The 22256-nt window shown below is 39.5% G+C and overlaps 1 protein-coding gene across 1 annotated transcript in view; it reads right to left on the minus strand.

The window, feature by feature from the left end:
• FBXL13 (F-box and leucine rich repeat protein 13) overlaps positions 1 to 22227 on the minus strand; it is a 145874-nt gene extending 123647 nt beyond the window's left edge. The window contains exons 1-5 of the mRNA XM_036429642.2: positions 22021 to 22227; positions 10323 to 10426; positions 10082 to 10172; positions 2239 to 2306; positions 1198 to 1352 (exon numbers count right to left, since the gene is read on the minus strand). Coding sequence (XP_036285535.1) covers positions 1198 to 1352; positions 2239 to 2306; positions 10082 to 10172; positions 10323 to 10426; positions 22021 to 22095 — 493 coding nt within the window. The 5' untranslated portion in view covers positions 22096 to 22227. The remainder of the gene's footprint in view (positions 1 to 1197; positions 1353 to 2238; positions 2307 to 10081; positions 10173 to 10322; positions 10427 to 22020) is intronic.
• Positions 22228 to 22256: the final 29 nt, after the last annotated feature.

Consider the following 22256-nt stretch of genomic DNA (forward strand, 5'->3'; position numbering starts at 1 on the left):
TGAGCTGGAAAAAAACTAAAAAAGAGGCTATAGTCTTCTATCCCTGCTCTTAAGATCACATACATGCAATGTCCACTCATTACAACCATCAAAGGATTTAAGCAAAAGAAAATTATTTTTCTTTAGGTTTCCTCAAGTGTCCATTAAGTACAATATCTATAAATAATACAGAGCTCTCTACAGAAAATAGTCAATTTTGAAACCTATCTGTAATACACCAGCTCTTTGCTATATAAAGAAAGGTCATAGTAGGTCCCTATTTATATTTTTACTAGAGGCCCTGTGCACGAAATTCATGCACGGGATGGGAGTGGGGGTCCCCTCAGCCCAGCCTGCATCCTCTCCAATCCGGGACCCCTTGGGGGATGTTCAACTGCCTGGCCTAAACTGGCAGTCAGACATTCCTCTCATAATCCTGGACCCCTGGCTCCTAATCATTCACTTGCCTGACTGCCTGGTCGCTCCTAACTGCCTCCCCACCAGCCTGGTTGCCTCTTACTGTCCCCCCTGCCAGCCTGGTCACCCCCAACTGCCGCTCCCACCAGCCTGGTCATCCCATGCAGCCTGCTGTTCTGTCATTTGGTTCATCCCTCACTAGCCCCCTTGCCAGCCTGGTCACCCCACGCAGCCTACTTGTTCAGTCGTTTGGTCATCCCTCACTAATCCCCCCGCTGAGCTGGTCGTAGGCAGCCATCTTTGTGAGGGTGTGATGGTTAATTTGCATATTACCTCTTTATTATATAAGATTTGAATGTACAATATATCACAAAAACACATATAGAATTTTATTTAAAATATGCCTGAGTCTAATCTTTTTAAATACTTTAAATTAATGACTTTATGTTTCATGACAATGCTCTAGACATAAAAATAATGAATTATCAATTGAGACAGACTCCTAGATAGAGAACAGGCTGACAGCTCTGGGGAGCTGCAGGGTGGAGGGATTGAGCAAAAAAGAAAAACAAAGAGAAGTAACTCGTGGACATGGACAACGGTGTGGTGATTGTGGTGGGGAGGGTAGGAGGAGATAGAGGAGAGTACAGGGAGCATAAATGGTGATGGAAAAAATAAAATATTCATTTTTTTAAATAATAATAATGATAAATTTCTTAGTATAAATTATGCTTAACTATTATTTTTTTTATTCTTCAAATACAGGAATATATAAAATAATTGCTACCATGTAAGATTTACCTTTAAGTAGTTCTCTCATACTTTTCATATAAGCATACCAGTGATAAAACATGTATTTTTGAAGTCTTAAATTGTCATATTTAATTGCTATTTCCATCTTTTTAGCTATAATGTCTTCTTCCTTTGGTTGAGGAATTGCTATGTCTTTCCAAGTGCTATAGTCAGAAAATAGAGAAAATAATATTTTAATGGCAGTACATTACTAAATAAACTGAGAGGGAGAAAAAGTAATACTTCCTCAAAAGCCACAGCACAGAAATAAATTATTTTTATTGCTTTATTTCTAGGCAGTACTCGCATTTTCTTTGAGCTTGCACTCTCCTTGTCTATATTTCTGAAGCCCAGAAAATTCTTAAATTCAAAAGTTTTTTTTATAACTTATTTAGAGGCAAAACTAGACCTGACTTAGGGTAATTTTGTATCAAAAATCTCTCTGCATCTTACACATGGCTGGCCAAAGTCTTCTTTCTTTTCACATAGAGTATATATATCTATCTGACTGTAGAAATACTAATATATTCAAATATGTTTTGTTCCAATATGCTGCCCCAGACACCACTAACATGTTATATAATAAACATGGTCTGTACAGAGCTTACCATTCTAAAATTTCTCTTAAAGGAACTTAAATTCCAAAACACATCTGGCTCCAAGGGTTCCAGATAAGAGAATTATGGACCTCTATTTTTCAATTTTGGAGTTTTACTTAAAAACTAGATGCCCGGCACAGGAAATTCTTACAAGGGGCTCGGACCCTGCCACCACGTTGGCCACCTCTGCCTCTGCCCTCACAGCCCAGCTTTCATCCAGGAGGTCGTCCAGAAGGATGTCTGGTCTAATTAGCATATCATGTGTGTGTTTTTAATTGTAGATAAGAAAGATAAAGTGATACCTTGAAAAAATAAAGAACACATTTTAAGTAACTATAACTATAGATGAAATCAGCACACCTGGCCAAAAATGAGCTTCTCTCCATATGGAGACTATCAAGGATAAGAACACAAAGAAGGAGAAATAGCGTATAAAAACTCACGTTCGTACCTAAAGTGGCTTTTTACCAAATGTCCAGTGTAAAAAGTGCATGCTTTTACCATCAAGTCTGGAGTCATCTAAAGTAGATAAATAAATAAATAACAAACATTAGAAATAAACACAGGTCACCTTCGGGAGGTCCACAGGAAAATGAGACCAATGGTTGCATCTGGGGAGCATAACCCAGCAGGGAGACAGGAACCAACTGGAAGAACTATTTGCCATTTACCATATTTTTTGGACCATAAGACGCTCTGGACCATAAGACGCACCAGTTTTTAGAGAAGGGAAATGAAGAAAAAAAGATTCTGAAACAAATAGTGTCCTAAAATATTTTATGTGCATTAAAACCCAACATCACAGTCATAAACACATGTAATCAACCCTGTAAAGTAAACAGCAGCATTTATCAATAGAACCATTTTAGAGCCGGGCAAGCACACAGAGACCACACAGAGCCGGGCAAGTAAAAAAACTTTTTTTTTAAAGTATATGTGTAGGCTATATTTGGATCATAAGACGCAGGGACTTTTCCCCCCCACTTCTGGGGGGAAAAAAGTGCGTCTTATGGTCCGAAAAATACGGTATATATTTTGGAATTTTATTGTGTATGCCTATCACCTACTTTTTTTAACTTTATTGTTGAAAGTATTACACAGATCCACCTTTTTCACCCATTTACCTCTTCCAACCGGCTCCCACCCCCACCCCAAGGCCCTCACCACCCCTTTGTCTGTGTCAACGGGTTACGCATTGATGTGGTTGATCTCGTTCCACTTTTTTAAAGATAAAGTCACAGCTTTGAAATTTCCCATTGTATTGCAGTTACTATAAAGCATTTAAGGTAAGCACTATGGCATTGTTATTAGCACCTATGTTTCAGGATTGTAAAGCTGTGAATCTGCGGGTTACTCTGTCACTATTAAACTGGGTGATTTTGCCTTCTCAGGAGTATAAAATTTTTCTTAAAAAAAAAAAAAAAAAAGGCAAACAGAAATTCTGCAATTACCAAGCAGAAATAGAAAATCATGTATTTTAAAAGTTTACACTGAGGAAATGCTGAAAAAGTTGCAAATTTATCCCTTGCAATTATTCATAATGATACACATTAATATGTGGGTAAGGCTAAGGATTATTGAAATCATCTGCACCTCCTGTCCGTTCTTTAACACATTGACACATTTATTATGTGTACATGGCTACTGTAAAGTGTGTAACCCTGTATGTTTTCTCTGATGTTATTGCCACCCTCTTTATCATACAAATACACAAACATGTGGTCATATCTATAATATTTGGTGAAGAGATGTTTGGTTCATAGTCTGAATTCTGAATTCTGTTTCTCTAAGGCAACCCTTTTTTTACAGCACATTGCTGTAAATCTTTGTTAATAGATACAACAAAGAAATGTTATTCGTGAATTTATTTCAGACATACAACGAAGGCTTTCAGGCCCCCTGATAGTCTACTTCATGTTCAGTGCCATTTGGAAATCCTCACTTTTGATAGGGGTTATATACAAATCACTCCTTTTTTTAAAATATATTTTTATTGATTTCAGAGAGTAAGGGAGTGGGAGAAAGAGAGAAACATCAATGATGGCAGAGAATCATTGACTTGCTGCCTCCTGCATGGTCCCCACTGGAGATCTGGCCCATAGCTCAGGCAAGTGCCCTTGATCGGAATCAAACCTGGGATCCTTCTGAGTCAAACCAGCTAGGGCCAAATTACTTCTTTCTTAAAATTAAATCTTTATTGGTGAAAGTATTACACGTGTCCTCATTTTCCCCCATTGACTCCTTCTAGCCTGCTCCCATCCCCCCCTTGCCCCTAGCCTTTACCAACCTATTGTCTGTGTCCATGGGTTATGCATATATGCATACAAAGTCTTTGATTGATCTCTTCCCACCCATCCACCCATCTCCACCTTCCCTCTGAGACGCCACAGTCTGTTCCATGCTTCTATATCTCTGCATCTATTTTATTCATCAGTTTATTTTTTTCATTAGATTCCACATATGACTGAGATATGTGATACTTGTCTTTCTCTGACTGGTTTATTTCAATTAGCATGATACTCTCCAGGTCCCGCCATGCTATCTCAAAGGATAAGAGAACCTTCTTCTTCTTTTTTTTTTTTTTTTTTTTTTCTGCCGTCTAGTATTCCATGATATAAATGTACCACAACTTTTTTATCCACTTCTGTAGAGCACACACAATACAGAGCCATCAAATATGGCATGACTTTAAATTTTAAAAGTTCTAAATAATGTGATAAAAATATCACAAAAAGCTTCACATTGTGACAAATTTTGAGATACAATCCACTATGTTAAAATTTTATCAAGAAGCAGTTCAGCCAAAACCGGTTTGGCTCAGTGGATAGAGCGTCAGCCTGTGGACTGAAAAGTCCCAGCTTTGATTCCAGTCAAGGACATGTACCTTGGTTGCAGGCACATCCCCAATAGGGGGTGTGCAGGAAACAGCTGATCAATATTTCTCTCTCATTGATTTTCTTTTTATCCCTCTTCCTTCCTCTCTGTAAAAAAATCAATAAAATATATATTTTTTTAAAATAAAGGAAGAAGCAGCACTTCATTTCACAGCTGGTAGCAAAAATGAATTAAGTTTTAAGTTCTTTCCAGACAGTGGTATTATTTTGACAGATAAACAAATTTGACTTCAGTCCTAAAGTGTGAGTATGACTTAGAAGTCTTCAAAAAAAAGTATCTTTGTCAAAGCGGTCACTGGGTATGGTTTGAGCAGAGCTGAGCGCCCAAAGGGGCACTATTTTGGCATCTTCAGGGTTGTGGTTGAAGGAGCCTGGAGCGCACCTCCGTCACACATCCAAGCTCCCAGGAAGTCTAGAGCAGGGGCGCTAAGGCTCCACCCTCAGATGGCGTCATGGGTTCGGGACAGAAACACTGACGGGGAATTCTTGAATTCACGAGGGACTGCTTTGGGATTTCCAGGTACAACTGGTTGGGATTTTAAGAGGAACCCAGTCTCCTGAAGATACGGACAAGAGGAAGTGAAGTTTGGAATGTTACTATCAACACTATTCTACTTGTATCCTAGGCTGATGAGACCAGAGGAAATTTTATAATAAATGAAAAGATAATAAAATACAATAAAAAATCATGAATTATAGCTACTGGATTTACGGCTCTTTGATGTCAGTAGTAATTTGCTCCATTAATTTTTAACTTTGTAAGACACTGTGCATTTATTATATGTAAGAAAATGGCTATAATTTAAATAATACCTATAGAAAAGGTTTACTTCTAGGTTTACTAGAGGTATCTAGTATAATATGTGGAATCTGGTAAGACTCAAATGAAAAATAAATGTAAGTCATTCATTTCCACTAAACCTGCATTACAAGAAATGTTAAAGGGAATTCATTAAAAGGAAAAGAAAAGGTCAAAACTATAAATAAATACTTCTTGTAATTTTAATTGTTTCATACTAGATTTATAAGTGGTTGGTCTGTTACCTTTACTATATATTTGCCTTTACTAGTGAGATTTTATTTTCTTTCATATAATTTCTTAATTTTTTAAAATATGTTTTTTGTTGATTTCAGGGAGAGGAAAGAAGAAGGGGGAGAAAGAGAGAGAGAGAGAGAGAAACATCAATGATGAGAGAGAATAATTGATCAGCTGCCTCCTGCATGCCCCCAATTGGGGATTGAGCCCATAACCTGGGCATGTGCTCTGAACGGGAATTCAACCGTGATCTGGTTCATGGGTCGATGCTCAACATTGAACCACACTAGCCAGGCAAGTTCCTTAATTTTTGATCTTCTACAAATTTTTTGAAGAGACTTTAATGCCCAGCAGGCTTTTGTGCACAGAGAGAAACACTCATTGCTGTCAGTATGTTAGTGCTCTATTTAATAAACAGATTTAAATAAATACAACTCAGAAAAACTAAATTTTCTTAAACATGTAAATGTTTGTAACAAACTTTATTAAATAAAATCCCTGAAACAATTTAAAGTAAATTAAAAACTTACAAAAATGTTATTTAGAACTCTCAAATGCCATACATAAATGCCATATCATTCATTAACAATTATTACTTATTTTATACTTAAAAGTAAGCAACATGAATCTAGTTCATATCTTATTTCTACACATCTTTATTTTTATTTCTTCTAGGTTACAGTAATACTTTTTTGATGCCTTCTCAGGAAATAATAATCTACTCACCTCAAAAAACAGGAATACTTTTACAAACCAGCAAGAGTGGATATGGTTATCAACCAGTTGATTCTTGTGTGGGGCACAGGATCTGTCTGTCTCTCCCAAATGATTAAAACCCCAGTTTCCTTTCATGGTTAAATGAAGTTTCCTTACATCAGTAAGACCTTTTTTTTTAAATCTTTTAAGTCAACATCTTTCATTTGGACTTTAGGACTTCATTGCACAATGCTCCGTGTGATAACATTTTAATGTGTGAGAAAAGCAAGAAGCAGAAGACTATTGTCTGCTATTTCCACGTAAGAAGTCAGAGGGGCGGAGAATACAGTGTATTCACTAGTATTTTTCAAAAAGAAGCAATGGGAGGAGATAAGCTAAAAACTACAAAAATTGGTTACCCAGAGAAAGGGAGGAAATAGGGAGAATAGCGAGGCAGAAATGCAAGCAATATTTTCTGGATACTCATTTTATTGTTTTGATTTTGCGCCATGTAATGTTATACATCATTAAAAGAAAAGGTGACCTTCAGTACAAAAAAAAAAAAAATTTAATTTAGGTAAAAAATTAATTTTTTACTGAAAATACCTGGTAGGAAATATACATCCTCAAGGCAAAAATAATTGCATAATTTTCTTAAACTAAGGTAGTTTTATTGTTAGTGGCCTTGTGGCATTATTATTCTGAAATAAAAATATTACATTGAAGGATAAAAAATATTACATTGAAGGATAAAGCTAAGTGAGGAATTATATTAATGTCTATCAGCATCAAGATTCATTAAAAGTGGGTCAACCTCTTGATGGGGTGCACTAGCAAAAACACAACACCCCCAATGCAGCCTTCTTGTCACCAAGTGGAAAACAGGGTTGGGAGAACTTGAATATTGTGTAGGTCTAAGGACAACTCTCAGAAAATACAAGAAGCAGAACAAATGAAATGACGCTGGGGGAAACCATGAGAATGTTGGACATTTCACATGACACATTATCTGTCTTATTCAATAAATGACATGGGGAAAAACAAGAACGAATGATTGTAGCTGCATAACAGCCACGCCAATATGTGGACCCTGTATGAATTTCAACTTAGAGCAATAAGTAAAAAGGCACTTTGGAGAATTAGGGACACCCGAATATGGACTGAATATGGAATTATATATCAGAATACAATCAGCACTGGATTATATTGAGGAATGATTGCCAGTTTAATTAGGTAAACAATGATACTGTGGTACGTAATTGAAAAATCTCATTTCCTGTTAGAGATGCACACTGAAGTGTTTACTGGTAAAATAATATAATTCTTCAGATTTGTTTTCTAATGCTTCAGGAAAAAAAAGGTAAGGGGAAAATAATGAAAATAATGAGCAAGAATGGCTATTTTGCTCATGGCAAAATGTTGATAATTGTGAAGCTGTTTGATAGCATTCTCTCTACCTTTGTGTTATGTTTTGTGTTAAAGATTTTTTAATGTTATAGATGCATTTTCTTCTTATAATTAGTAAGCCCATCTGGAGATATCATTTCCTACGAAATGAGAATCAAGTCTGTGAAGTTAGTTTCCTTCTTACAATGGTTGATCCTTTCATCTTGGGGCAAAGTTAAACTATATATCTACTGTTATGAGAACATTTCCTATTTTTCCTGTAGCTATTTGACTTACAGTTTCCTGTAGTAAATCTTCTCTGTTTTCATAAACAGAAACAAATCTATATATTTATAAATAGGCGCATACAGACAGCCCTTGTTGTGCTGGACTGTGTAATGTGAGACCATAAAAATGACTGCTTGCTGAAAGCATGCAAAGCAATATTAAAAACCAATATTGTAAAAACACACACACACACACACACACAATATTGTGGCCTTTAAAATGTTTTTTCAAAACATTAAATACTCTATTACTGGCAGTTATTACTGTATAAAAGAGAAAATTAAAAAAGAAAGCTAATATTTACTATAATTTAAAATACTAAAAACATTGCAAATTAGTGTCTTATCTCTTCGTTTAAAAAATACTTTTCAATTTTTGCTGAGGGTGAAGAAGAAAAGAAGTAATCTATAGCCTTCTACCTAGCAATCCAAGGCATCTGGAGATTTATATTTTGCAAAGTCACATCTAGTTTCCATTTTTCCTAACTTATGACATGAAGTGGGCATCTCTCCTATGTCTTGGTGACCTGTCATACTCCTTTCTAAGTCAGGATCAGCTTCCAACATTTTTCCCTCTGTGCTTACAACATCATGAAATACTTCTGAGAATTGCTTTTTAATAAAACTTTGTTTGAAGTAGTTTTGGTATCTGTTGGAATTCTGTGCATTTTTTTAAAATTCTCTATAGGCTTTTATCTAGACATTGGACACAATCTAATTGCATTTTATAAGATTGCTTTCAAAATACTGACAATGAGGTTCACCCCTCGAGATCAGTCATTTTTAACACTTTTAGTATCTTATAAGCAATGGTTCTCAAGCTTTTTTTCAAGTGACTTTATACTCAAAGCAGAACTATTCTAGTGGGCAAGGAGTGAGGAGGAGGGATCATCCGGGTCGCCCCCTCAGCTCCTGAGGTTGCCCCCGAACATCTCCAGGAACTTGGTTTTCGGTTGTCTGCACGCACAGATCAGATAAAGTCAACTCATTAAGACACTACACATCATGATGTAGATCAATAAGAATCGGACGTATTGGTTCTTCCCAGGATATCGGTGCCTCAGAATCACCTCAGGCTTGGCAGAAATATCCCACTCCCTCCATTTCTGTCCCTCTGTTGCAGACCAATGATTAGGATCATTGATTGGTGTTACTCTCCACCCAGTCTTCTAAAAGATGCTTCAGATTGTTCCTGGCTCTTGCCACCCACCTTGACTGTGGCTTTCATTTCACTTATCAATGCTCAGCTTCACCAGCCACTCCCCATTCCTGCCTATGCTTACCGAGACATCAGCCTGGGATCTAGAGGTCTCACATGTGGTCCCGCACACGTCTAGTTTGTGTCAGTATTTCCCTCCCCACATGCCTTCTGCTATTTTAGCTTCTTTTAGATGCACAGTCTTTGTTCTAAAAGCGCCCATGCCCTGAGTTTCTTCCCTGCCCTCTTTACAGGATCAAAAACAGCTGTTGGAGCTGGTTGTTCCTTTCATTAACAGCTGGCCTGGCTTTTAACTTAGATCTCATTGGCCATATCTTTACGAGCATAATTCCTGAGCAGATGGCAGGGAGAAGGAAGGGGGGTGGAATACAGAAAGAAGTAGATTAGGAAGGAAAGAAAATATCCTCCTCTAAAGCATTTTACCACACTATTTTTTATCATTATAAAAAATGCAAGAGAGGAGGGGAAAAATAAGTGGTAAGGGGGAAATTTAATATAAAAGTTTTATCAGAAAGAGGGAGAATAAATGCCTGTCTCAATACTTCGTGGAAATTTGGAGGGGTGGGGGGTGTTACTATGAACGTGGCTGTGTCTCCGTGTGTGTATGTGTGTGTGTGTGTGTGTGTGTGTGTGTATGTTGCCCCATCATTTTTGGGAGTGTCCTCAATTGCAGAGTCAGCCTGCTCTCACGCCACTTTTAAAATCTCAATTGTATTTGACAATTTCCATCAAAACTTAAAAAATATATTTTAGAATGCTTGATTATTAATCCTTACCAGCTGGTCATCCAATCCAAAAAGTTGTTCCAAGTAAGTTTCAGATAATTTCCGGATTTTGGGCTTCATTGATGGATCGATGCACATGTCCCTTTAATAATAAAGCACAGTCATATGGAGGGATTCTTTAACAATCTTGAGATTGAAAGCATTCATTAGCAAGACCTTTTTTGATATTCTACAATGAGCATTTATTTTACCTTCAAAATACCTCCCTACCACAAATCAAAGCAAGACTCACCAGAGAAGACTTTCAAGGCCATTTTTCATTATAATGATGATCATTTCCTCTAAAAACCTCAGCGGGTCCTGAGGACATGTAATAAGCAGACCACACAACAGAACCTGGGGGAGGGAAATGGAATCCGTGTTTCTGGATCTGCATGTTCTCAGAGCAACAGATAGACATCTCACACAACTGCAAACTCAAGTAACAGGACGGTTGTAAGTATGCGTGCTTCATAGATATCCCTCCATATTTATTCAGTGTTAATACTGTGCAAAGCTGGACCAAAATGCAGTTTACCTTTGCTCTCTTTTAAAATCTATCATAAATGACACAATAGAGTCCCTGCACATTCCCACACTTATAGATCAAAAAACTACATTTCCTGAGAAGCTAACTTGCAGAAAGTCAATTCAGGTTGAAAGGATAAGTCTCTCGAATGCTAATAAAGCCATATGAAAATGGGGTAGTTCAAATGTTCACTTTTGCATAAAAAATGTCACTGTTCGTAGTTTCCCACTAGGCAAAATAAAGTAGCATAAGGTTTTATGTATTACTAGTGGCCCGGTGCACAAAATTCATGCACATTAAAAGGGGGACCCAGAGCCGAAACCGGTTTGGCTCAGCGGTGGAGCGTGGGTCTGCAGTCTGAAAGGTCCCAGGTTTGATTCTGGTCAAGGGCATGTACATTGGTTGTGGGCACATCCCCAGTAGGGGGTGTGCAAGAGGCAGCTGGTCCATGTTTCTCTCTCATCAACATTTCTAGCTCTCTATCTCCCTTCCTCTCTGTAAAAAAAAATCAATAAAATATATTTTTTTTAAAGGGGGGGGGGGTGGCTCAGAGTCAAGTCCCTGCCTACCCACATGCACCTCAAAATCGCATTAGACCCAGACCCGGCTGCCCCCTGCCCACTGGGCTAGATTCAGAACCAGCCAGTACCATCCTGATCAAGCCCCACCAGGGAGGGGGCATAACCTCAGGTCCCCTGGCCCGGTGCTAGGATGGGGGACACAGCCTCAGGTCCCCTGTCAAACCCTGCTGGACGTGGGGAGGGGATTAGGGGAGCGGGGGGGGGGGGGGGGGATGCGCAGCCTGAGTTCCTCGGACCCAGCACTGGGGGGTGCACCTTGAGGTCCCTGTCAAGCCCTCCTGGGTAGGGGTCATGGCCTCAGGTCCCCTGGCCTGGTGCCAAGGCAGGAGGCATGGCCTGAAGTCCCCTGTCAAGCCCCAGGAGGCCAGGGGAGGGCATAGCGGCAGGTCCCTGCCGATTGCTCATTAAGGCTCCTTAAGGGACATTGGCCTCAGCTGTGGGTGATGTAATTAGCATATTTGTGATGTAATTAGCATATTTGTGATGTGGGTGATGTAAGTAGCATCTTTGTGATGTAATTAACATATTCCTTCTTTATTAGATAGGATTGTGTGAACTATGCTTAGCTGCATGCCAATAAGAAATATAATTAGTAACCTAATAGCTTTTATTCTGCTTACTGAAAATAAAAAATCACAAAACCATTAGCTTGGTCTTCATAAGCAGAGGTGAAACATGCAAAAATTCCCAAAAGATGAATGTTGGACTCTCAGAAATATTTTTTTAATATATTTTATTGATTTTCCACAGAGAGGAAGGGAGAGGAATAGAGAGCTAGAAACGTCGATAAGAGAGAAGCATCGACCAGCAGCCTCCCCCCACTGGGGACGTGCCCACAACCAATGTACATGCCCTTGACCGGAATCGAACCTGGGACCTTTCAGTCCACAGACTGACGCTCTATCCACTGAGCCAAACCGGTTTTGGCTCAGAAATATTTTTAATATATTTTTATTGATTTCAGAGAGGAAGGGAGAGGGAGAGAGAGATAGAAACATCAATGATGAAAGAGGATCATTGGTTAGCTACCTCCTGCGCACACCCCCCACTGGGGATCGAACCCACAACCTGGGCATGTGCCCTTGCCCAAAATCGAACCCGGAACCTTTCAGTCTGCAGGCTGATGCTCTATCCACTGAGCAGAAACAGCTAGGGTGACTCTCAGAAATATCAATCAAGACTTTATTATTGCTCATTTTCTTAGTAAAAACTTACACAATCAAGGACATAAAAAGACCATGACTTAATTATCCAGATTGGCTTTATTAAGCTTGTAAATTCACAAAACAATTGTGCAATCCTCAACTTTCTTTTGGCTCTGCCTCCCTAATCTCAGTCCCCAATATTTTTCAAATATTCTGAAAGTTTTATGGGTATTGATGACAAACATGGGTTAATCCAGGACAGTTGCGTCTACTTTCCACTACTAACCATCTTTCAAGGAGCAAGATGATGCCGTGGGTAGAGTCCACTGGGTTTGAATCTGCAATCTTCTAATGTGTAACCTCTGACAAGTTACTTCTCTGTCCCTCTGTTTCCTTAACTACAGATGGGATAATGAAGGTACACATTCCATATAACTATAATGAGAATTGAATGAATTAATATATGTGAAGTACTTTGAAGAGTGTCCAGCACAAACTAAGTCCTCAATAGATAATAATGATGGCAAGCCATCGTCATTACTTTTAACCATTCCACTACTAATTACCACCACCATTAGAGGAAAAGACTTGGACAAAGAGAAAAGAAATTTAAAAACATTCCCTTGTATCATTCAAAGGCCAATGTGATGACAGAGAGAGACTGACTTTATACCAAGTCTAATGGAACAGATTAGGATAAATGCATTTGGGAGGAAATGGTTGGGAGAGAAAACTTGACAGAACAATAGTTTAGATACCAATAACAAGATGGTAACTGTCTATTAGAAGAACTATGGGTAGATACACAACACTTAAGAGAGCAAGTCTTATCTTTGAAGCTGCTCAGATAAACATAGTGAAATCTGCTAAAGGCCTAAATAGTAATACAGAAAAAAATTGCCCCATGAAAGTAGAGATAAAAGTGATCATCAAATGCTTTTGGAGTTGGAGAATCCTTAGCAGTTGGAGAATCTTCCAACTGGCAAGGAGAGGACAGGGGGCTCGAAGGTGGGGTCTTTCTCTTGGCAAGAACCAAGCCTTGGGCTCAGGCCAGTTTGACTGGGTTAAAGGATTAATGTTAGACAGGAGCAGGCAGAGCCACACTGGGAAAAAGCCAGCACCTGGGACTGGTCCTCCTTTAGACCCAACAGGTCACTCATGATCAAACCCCAGCAAGATCATTCACATGGCCAAAGGTCACAGGTCACCGTGCCTCAGAGAGTCACCGTTCAGTTTGTTCCCAAGATCCAGCGAGGATGGCCTTGACTTTCAGAGGTTGTATTCTTGCTTCGGGACTTCATAGATGAGACAAAGAAGGGCTCGGTGATTCACAGAGCCAGGGATTTTGAAACTACAAATCCAGGGCTCCTCCGTTACCCATACCCTGCACTCACACAAAGTTGTGTGCATGTGTGTCTCCCTCCAGAAGTTGAAGGGGTTATTTTGTATGCTATTTATCTGGAAATATTTTATTCATATGCAAACTCAGAAACACATTCTTCTTTTTCCCCCCCCATTAACATTAAACTTTTATTGTTGAAAGTATTACATATGTCCCCATTTTCCCCCATAATCCCTTCTAGCCCTACCCTGCCCCCAACCCCAGGAAATTCTTTTAAATAGGTGGTGGAATAATCAACATATATTCAATAGTTCGCCCCTTGTTTTTTATTTTTTTAGGTGAGGATGCATTTAGAAATGCAATATCAGAATCACACAGTAATAGAAATCCCTTTACTTAGGAACAGGTTTATTCAAAGCCCCTTCTTTCTCCCCACCCTCCCCAACAACACTCAAAACAAGTTCAAAGTGACATTTCACAATTGCTTGAAATCCCCATCTGTGGAAGAGTTGGAGAAGGCATGCTGTTTTTCTAGGGCAAAGCTTCATTTGTTTCTATGGAAGTAAGTTAAAATTTTGAAAATAAAGGGGTTGCTGTGCCTTGTCAACATTTAAGTTGAGGGTACCAGGTTTTTATTTTAGAATCTCTATAATTGAAAGAATACTGAAGATTATTGAAAGGGGCCGACTGGCTTCAGCCTTTCAATTTGAGGGTTTTAAGGCAGACTGGGCAGGTGAGAGTATATAGTCTCTGTGGGGTGAGGAGAACAGGACAGCAGAGTCTGATAGCAGCTGGATTGTGCCTGACCCAAAGGGGAGGCAGTTACCAGCTGTCTAATCTCTAGATAAGTGAACTGATACTGGAGAAATAATAAATCACGTGCCCTACAGGTTTGCCTCTAGAACTGCATCTATGACTTGAGTGGCTGGGTTGAGAGAATTCAGTAAATACTGCACTCAGGAGAAGTGATTACCTTCTAGCCCCAAGGTCCAACAAAATTAGCTACCCGTTCCTTCTCCCCTACATTGGCTAGTGGCCCTTTGCTCGTTTATTCAGTAATTCCTGATTCTTGCATATCTGGCAAATATTAGCAGCAACTAGTCCTTAAGGGAAAAAATAAAAGAGCTAAAAGACCTGCCCTAACCGGTTTGGCTCAGTGGATAGGAGCATCGGCCTCTGCCCAGGGTTCAATTCCTGATCAAGGGCACATAATTCAGCTTCAGGCTCCAGAGGCAACCGCAAGCTGATGAGTCTCTCTCACATGGATGCATGGATGCTTATCTCTCTCTCTCCCTCTCCCTCTCCCTTTAACTCTCTCTAAAAAAATCAAAGGAAAAATATCCGCAGATGAGGATTAACAAGAAAAATTAACTAAATTAAATTGAAGACCCATTATAGAGTCTATGTGATTTAGAAATAAATAAATTTTTAAAACAAAGATTGGAAAAGTAATCATGAAAGAAACATAAAGCATAAAAACTGCATAACATCATAAAAATAAAAAATGTATTTATTTCTAAAAATAGAAAACTTTGTGTAAAATCATGATTTGTAATTTAAATATGCCCTCTGCTGGACAGATCTAGTTTTGCAAATTCTTTTATTTTTTCCTAGATGTTAACCAAAATCTGAGCTAACAATTTGATGAGCTGCTTTTTTACTCGCAGATACAATTGCATGAATAGCTGCTTAATCATTGTGTAGGCTTTACACCATAATGTCTCGCCCATCTTGGGTCCCAATGGGGCAACCCTGTTTGTAAACAGTGTGCTGATTTCTGCATAGTAAGAAAAAGAAGAAGACAGATTTCTAGATATTTTTGATGACCTCCTGTCTGAAATTCTACCAGCAGGGCTTCATTGTTTGAGCTGTTATATTAATGATATCTTTTAAAATTCAATATATTTTGAAAGGAGTATCTCCATGGAAGGTGATTCCAATTAGTGGCGGTGTGAGTATCTCAGAGTTCTCAGAGGGAGAAATGAAGTGAGAGTGAGGAATCAGAAGGTAACCTTCAGTTTTCCCACAGTTCTATCGGGTGCAGGCACTGAGTGTATACATGTAGACATTTCAAAAAACAAACAAACACTGAATTTCTAAAATATATTTTTCCTAAATCTTAAAATAATACATAGAAAGTGTTTTATTGCTCAAATTCCCAAGTATTTAACCATTTAGTTCATTTATTTCAAATATAAAATTAAAGTTTACAAAAACACTCAACTCCAAGTTTTTTTTTTAAAAGGCCATCCTCTATGTTTATATCTTTTGTATAAACAATACATCCATGTTGTAGGAAAGCCATACCAGATACTGATGGTCTATGAGGGAAAAGACTAGCTTCCTGCAACACTGAAAACATGAGCCATCAAGGAAGAATCTATTTCCTGTCAGAGCCTGGATGACTGGTCACAATGGTTTAAAATTCACTTTTTAAATCGGGGGGAAAAAATCTTTAAAAACCGCAAGTCAGCTGGCGGTTGACTAGTGTGGCTCAATGGTTGAGCATCGACCTATGAACCAGGAAGTCATGGCTTACAGGAGGCAGCCGATCAATGATTCTCTCTCATCATTGATGTTTTATCTCTCTCTCTCCCTCTCCCTTCCTCTCTGAAATCAATAAAAATGAAACTCAGGGGAATCCCAAAATACAATACAGATAAAAACAGTCTTGCTCTTGGATATTATAAGATGGGTATAGATGGGTGTAAATGGAAGAAGCGGGATTTTCTTCCTCCCTATGTCTCTCCTCTACCTTAAATCCCTGGAATTCCGCTTAAAAAAAATAAAAAGGAGAGAGAGAGAGAGAGAGAGAGAGAGAGAGAGAGAGAGAGAGAGAGAGAGAGAAACTTCTACCAGTGTGCACTGTATGCAGTGAGCCACACACAGGCTCAGCTGCAAGCCGAACCAGAGTGAGAGTTGTAGGAAGGTGCCAGCTGTGACAGAGGCCGGCCTAGGCCCATCAAGGAAACAGGATGTCCAGCGACCTCAGCCATATAAACAGAGGCAAAAGGGCTTTCGCCCCTGGGAGACCAGAGCAGGCCTGCAACCCAGCCAGACAGCTGGCTACCTACAATGAGAAACAGCATTTCCCAGCATTTTCCCATGCTTTATACTTCCGGCACTGTCTTTGTTTATCCCTAAAATTGGTTTTCCTGAGGACACATTTTGTGATTTTCTTTTCCCATTTTTTCCTTTCGCAGTTGCTTTCTCTCACTCTAGAAAATAAAGGCCTGTCTCTCATCCATCTGGAATCTTACTACAAGAAAACTGAGGCAGAAAGATTGAGAAACTTGTTCAAAACATACAACTAGTAATTGGCAAGCCAAGAATCAAACCTGGGCAATGTCATAGTAAAAAATGATTTCCTTGTCTTGCTTCAGATGCTTTAGTTTCCAAGTAATAAGCCTCAACTCCATATATATTGGCTCCTGCAACTACAAATGCAAAAGATCATGCTTGGGTTTGAGGCAGAATAGTAAGAAACTAGGGAAATTCCTTGGAATAAGGGAAACAGAGACAAAACCAATAAATGATGCCAAACAATTTGAGCAATTTACAGCCAGCTAATAAATCACAAGTTTTTATTTTCCCTTCCTTCCTCCTTCCCTCCCTCCCTTCCTTCCATTCTTTCTAAAAATCAATGGGGGGAAAAATATATCCTCAGGTGAGGATTAACAACAAATATGCATAAAAAGTTTAGAGGGAAAAAACCCTGTGGTACATTTACACAATGAAATACTGCTCAGCTGTAAAAAAAAAAAAAAAAAAAAAAAAAAAAAAAATCCTTTTGTGACAGCCTCAATGGACCTGGAGATTATTATGCTAAGTGAAATAAGTCAGACAGAGAAAGACAAATACCATATGATCTCAACTATATGTGGAATCTAATAACAAAATAAACTGACCAATAACATAGAAACAGAGGCATGGACACATGGAACAGATTGACAGCTGTTAGCAGGGAGGGGCACTGGGGGACTGGATGTAAGGTGAGGGGATTAAAACAAACATATTTACAAAGCACAGACACAAACAACAGGGAAACGGGGGTGGGGGTAGGTAGTGGTGGGTAAAGTGGGGGGAATGGGGGCAGAAAGAAATCGCTTGGGATGATGATGGGCACATGATACAGTGTGCAGAGGATGGTTTTTGTTTTTTAGGTGTACACTCAAAACTTGTACCCCAATAAATTCAAAGAAAGAGAACCAGCACAGTGCTGACAGATAGCCAAGTCAACCGTAGCCCATCTTGAGACTCTGTGCCAGATTAAAATGATGATACTGTGAGGCTGCACTCTATGACAATCTATAGCATACAAATTTGAGCTAATACGATGTAAAATACCAAGTCTCACTTTGTGATACAAGTCCCACAAATAAATATATCTCTTAAAAATGACATGAAAAAAAAGTAGGGGCTATGTGCCCTCCTTTTGAATCGAGGTGAAAATAATGTTATATTGACTTCTGAGCCTTGGTCATAAATGGTGATAGTCCTCTCTGGGGATGCTTGCTCTTAAAACTGAGCCACCATGCTGTGAGGAAGTTCAAGTAGCCCATGAAGAGGCCCATATGGAGGAACCATGCCTACTTGGTCACAGACCTAGTTAAACTGCCAGCCAACATCAACCACCAACTTGCCAACCATGTGAGTGAAACATCTTAAAAATGGATCTTTGCCTTGGCTAGTGTGACTCAGTTAGTTGGGTGTTCATCGAAAGGTTGCTGGTTTAATTCTGGCCAAGACATGTACCTGGGTTGAAGGCCTGGTCCCTGGCAGGGGGCATGCAGGAGGCAGCTGAGGGATGTTACTCTCTCACTTGATGTTTCTCTCTTCTCCCTTTCTCTCTCTCTCAAAATCAGTAAATTATTCTTTTTTTTTTTAATGGATCTTTAACCCCGTTGATCCAGCCAGATGGTACCACATGGGGCAGAGACAAGCTCTCCCTGAAAGACCTTGCCAGAATTTCAGATTGTTAGGCAAACTAAATGATTCCTGTTGTTTTAAGACACTAAATTTTGCCATTGAATTACATAGTCATGGATTATGAATTCAGCAAGCAAACACAGAAAATGGCTATACAAACAAATCAAGCCTGTAATTCCAGAGCTACATACATTATGAAAAAAACACCCAGACATGGCTATCTTTTATTTTAACTTTTTATTATGGAAAACATCAAATATATATAAACAATGAACCCCTATCCACCATCACCCAGTTTTGACAATTATCACCATCCTAATTCTTATGCTATTTATATATCCGTCCATTTTCCAACCTGTTCTCAATTACATTTTTTAGGTAAAATTTACATAAATTCAAATGCATAGATCTTAGCTGTATAATTTTGACAGTGGATACATCCACATCTCATAGTTCCCTTGTTTTCCTTTCCAGCTGTCTTTTGCATCAGTCAAGGTCCAGTCAGGAGACAGAAAACAAACCAGTGATTTAAATAAAGAACATTTATTCTATTCTAACAATTAAAATTCTAATAAACGTTTTAATTCAAATTTACGTTGACAACAATTTTAAAAGAACAAGAGTTAACATGTTAAAAAAAAAAAAAAACAAAACAGGAAATGACAGACCAAATGGATGAAAAGATGCAGAATTTTTACTGGACTGTATAAAAAGAACCAAAGGGACATTCTAGACTGGAAAGCATTCTCTCTGAAATGAAGAACTCATTTGATGTATTTAACGGTAGACTGGACACAACATAAAACAGATTCAGTAAGCTCTAAGACAATGAGTAAAAAATATCCAAACTTGCACACAGAGGGGCAAAAGAATGGGGAAAAACAAAAACATGTAGGACAAAGAACAAAAATCTAACATATTTTTAATTGTAGTCCCAGAAGAAGAGAAAGAGAATCTGATAAAATAAGTGTTTGAAAATGACCAAGAGTTTCCTAACACTGATTTCAACAGATTCAGTAAGTACAGTGAATCAAACAGATTTTTTTTTTTTTAATCAGCCTCTACCCAAGAGGTTTGCAGGGAAATTATATGTTAAGTAGACACCATGTTTTATTTAGGACAGATAGGTGAAGTTTAGAAGAGGTTTAACATACAGGGAAATCTGAGATAAGAGATTAGGTATTGCAAAGCTTATAAAATATGGGTTTTAGAAAGAGTGTGAGGCCTGGCAAATTGGGTGCGATGGACAAATGTACAGGGATGAGGCACAATGGGATTCATCCTGGTAGCTTCTTAGGGGAAGAAGGTAACCCGGTTAAGATAGGTATGTGGGGCCTCAGGGAGACTGCTCTTTTGCTAGTACAGGCTGGTAATGAGGTAGCAGAGGTGATGAAGGACTCCTCAAGAGAATGCCCTCTTAAACAACAGGGAGCACCTCTGAGGGCCTCCTTCCTCCACAGGCAGAGCAATACAGGAGGCTGGTGAGGAAGTGTTCACACTGAGGAAGAACCAGGGAGGCCGCTTGCAGCTCTGTAATGTTACAGCAAACAGAGAGCAAGGTGAAGAGCGGCTATCACTCCCCTGATGCTCCCTGACCCTCAACTCAAATCCACTTCTGCTACCTGCTCCATGGCCAGCCTGGACCATCATCACTCAGAATGGCTTTGTCCTGAGTCTTAATACAAACATTCCACTTTCGGACTCCTGCCTCCTACTTTTCCAGCTCCCTCACTCAATGACTACCTCTAGCCCTCTTCACTCACCCCTTAGGAGCCTGCACTTTCTACCAATATGTCAATGTTTTGTTTTATTCTCAGTTCCTAGTCCTTAGGGTCTGTGGCCCATCACTTCAGGCACTCTCAAACGCCTAGCGCCCTTACGGTTGCCTTTCCACTCTATATGCCTGGCAAACTCCTATCCTGGACAGAGTCAACTTGTATTTATGTTCCTACATCTGGTTTTTATTGAGTGCTACTTGAGAAAACCACACAATTGGGAAGGCGAGTACACGCTCTCTACATATTTTCAAACATAATCATGTAAAGGTAAAACATAAAGGAAAAGCATCACAAAATTTAAAACAATACAGATGTATATGGAGTAAAACATTAGAGTTCTCCTCTGAAACCATTCCCCAAAACATTTGCTGTAAATAGTTTGGCATATGTTCTATGCATGTATTATTCTTAAATACAGATATATATATATATATATATTTAAACATGCATATACCCATGTATGTATGCACACACAGCTTCACATACATACATATGTGAAATTGGATAAGTAGCTAAATTTCAGCTGACACTTTGATGGACAACTTGTATTTTCTTTTTTAAAACTTAGTATGTCTTGGGGAGTATTTCTTCTCAAAAGGTACAGATATACTTAACTCTACATAATATCCTGTTCCTGTATTCACATTGAGGTTATTTACTATTTTCACTATTAAAAATGTTATGATGAATATCTTATACAACCTTCTAATCCTATATGCAGGTATAGCTCCATAGTGGGTCCCTAGAGGTGGAAATGCTTGGTCAAGGTCACATGTGTTTAACATTTTATTAAATATTCCCAAATTGCCATCCAAAAGGGAGGGGCGCTGCACCAAAATGCCCTTCTAACTGTATGGGAGAGTCCCCACCCCAGCCGGGCTCTCAACACTGCTCACCTCCTCTTTCCTTCCCTGGACTTCTCTCTGCCTCATCTCCCCATAACTCACCTCTGTTCCCTTTATCCCTACCCAAACATACACATTCACCAAATATTTGTTTAAAAAAAAAAAAAAAGCCACCAGAGAACTTTCTTGACTTCCTACAAAACCTGCCCATCCTATCCTGTCCTTCTCCTTTCCTGTTATGATGGTGAGGAGTGAGAGCAGTCCTTCCTCCGGTTTAAGAAAATACTAGGTGTGGGGTCCTTGCCTTCACAAAAAGCTGGCTACTTTCCCTCTGAAGGTCTCTTCTTCCCCTTCTCCTTAGCTAACCTCAATCTATCTTCTGCCTTTATCGCTCCATTAAAACCTCAGGCTGGCCTTGGGCTGTACCTAGACCCCATCAGTCCCCCTTCATAAAGCCACACTCTCCTGTTTCCTTCCTTTGTCTCTAAGGCACTTCCTTCTCACTCCTGATCTTGTCTTCAGGCTCTCTTCCAAACCTTCAAAGTTGGAGTTTCTGTCCTGGGGCCTTGTGCTCTTTCTCCCTGGGAGATGTCACCCACTCCCCTCTTTCAACCACCATCCATCACCCCTCTGTCTTCACTCGGATCTCTGTCTTCAGCCCAGACCTGACCAAAGCTGACTTCATCCTCTTCCATTCCGTTCCTCCTTCCCACTCCCTCACCCCGACAAACCCTAGCCTTCCTCTGGGAAATCCCTTCCGATCCCTCCCCTTTCTAGCCCCTCCGCCGAGATGCTCCAGTACCTCGCAAACCTGGGGAATATAGTTCTCCTTGAAGTAATTTCTCAGCCAGGGGCTGGCATTGCGTAGGGAGGCCATGGCCACAGGCTGCACTGAAACTGCGCTCCCGGCCTCCTCTCCACGCCAGGGGCCGCAGGCAGGCAGGTGCCCAGCAGGAGTCAAGGCCTAGCGCGTCCCCACGTCGCCCTGGCAACCGCCGGCCGGAATAGGCGGGGCGTTTGGGGCGGGATGGGCGGGGC

This window comes from Pipistrellus kuhlii, unplaced genomic scaffold (assembly GCF_014108245.1).
Source record: "Pipistrellus kuhlii isolate mPipKuh1 unplaced genomic scaffold, mPipKuh1.p scaffold_m20_p_10, whole genome shotgun sequence".
Classification (NCBI taxonomy): domain Eukaryota; kingdom Metazoa; phylum Chordata; class Mammalia; order Chiroptera; family Vespertilionidae; genus Pipistrellus; species Pipistrellus kuhlii.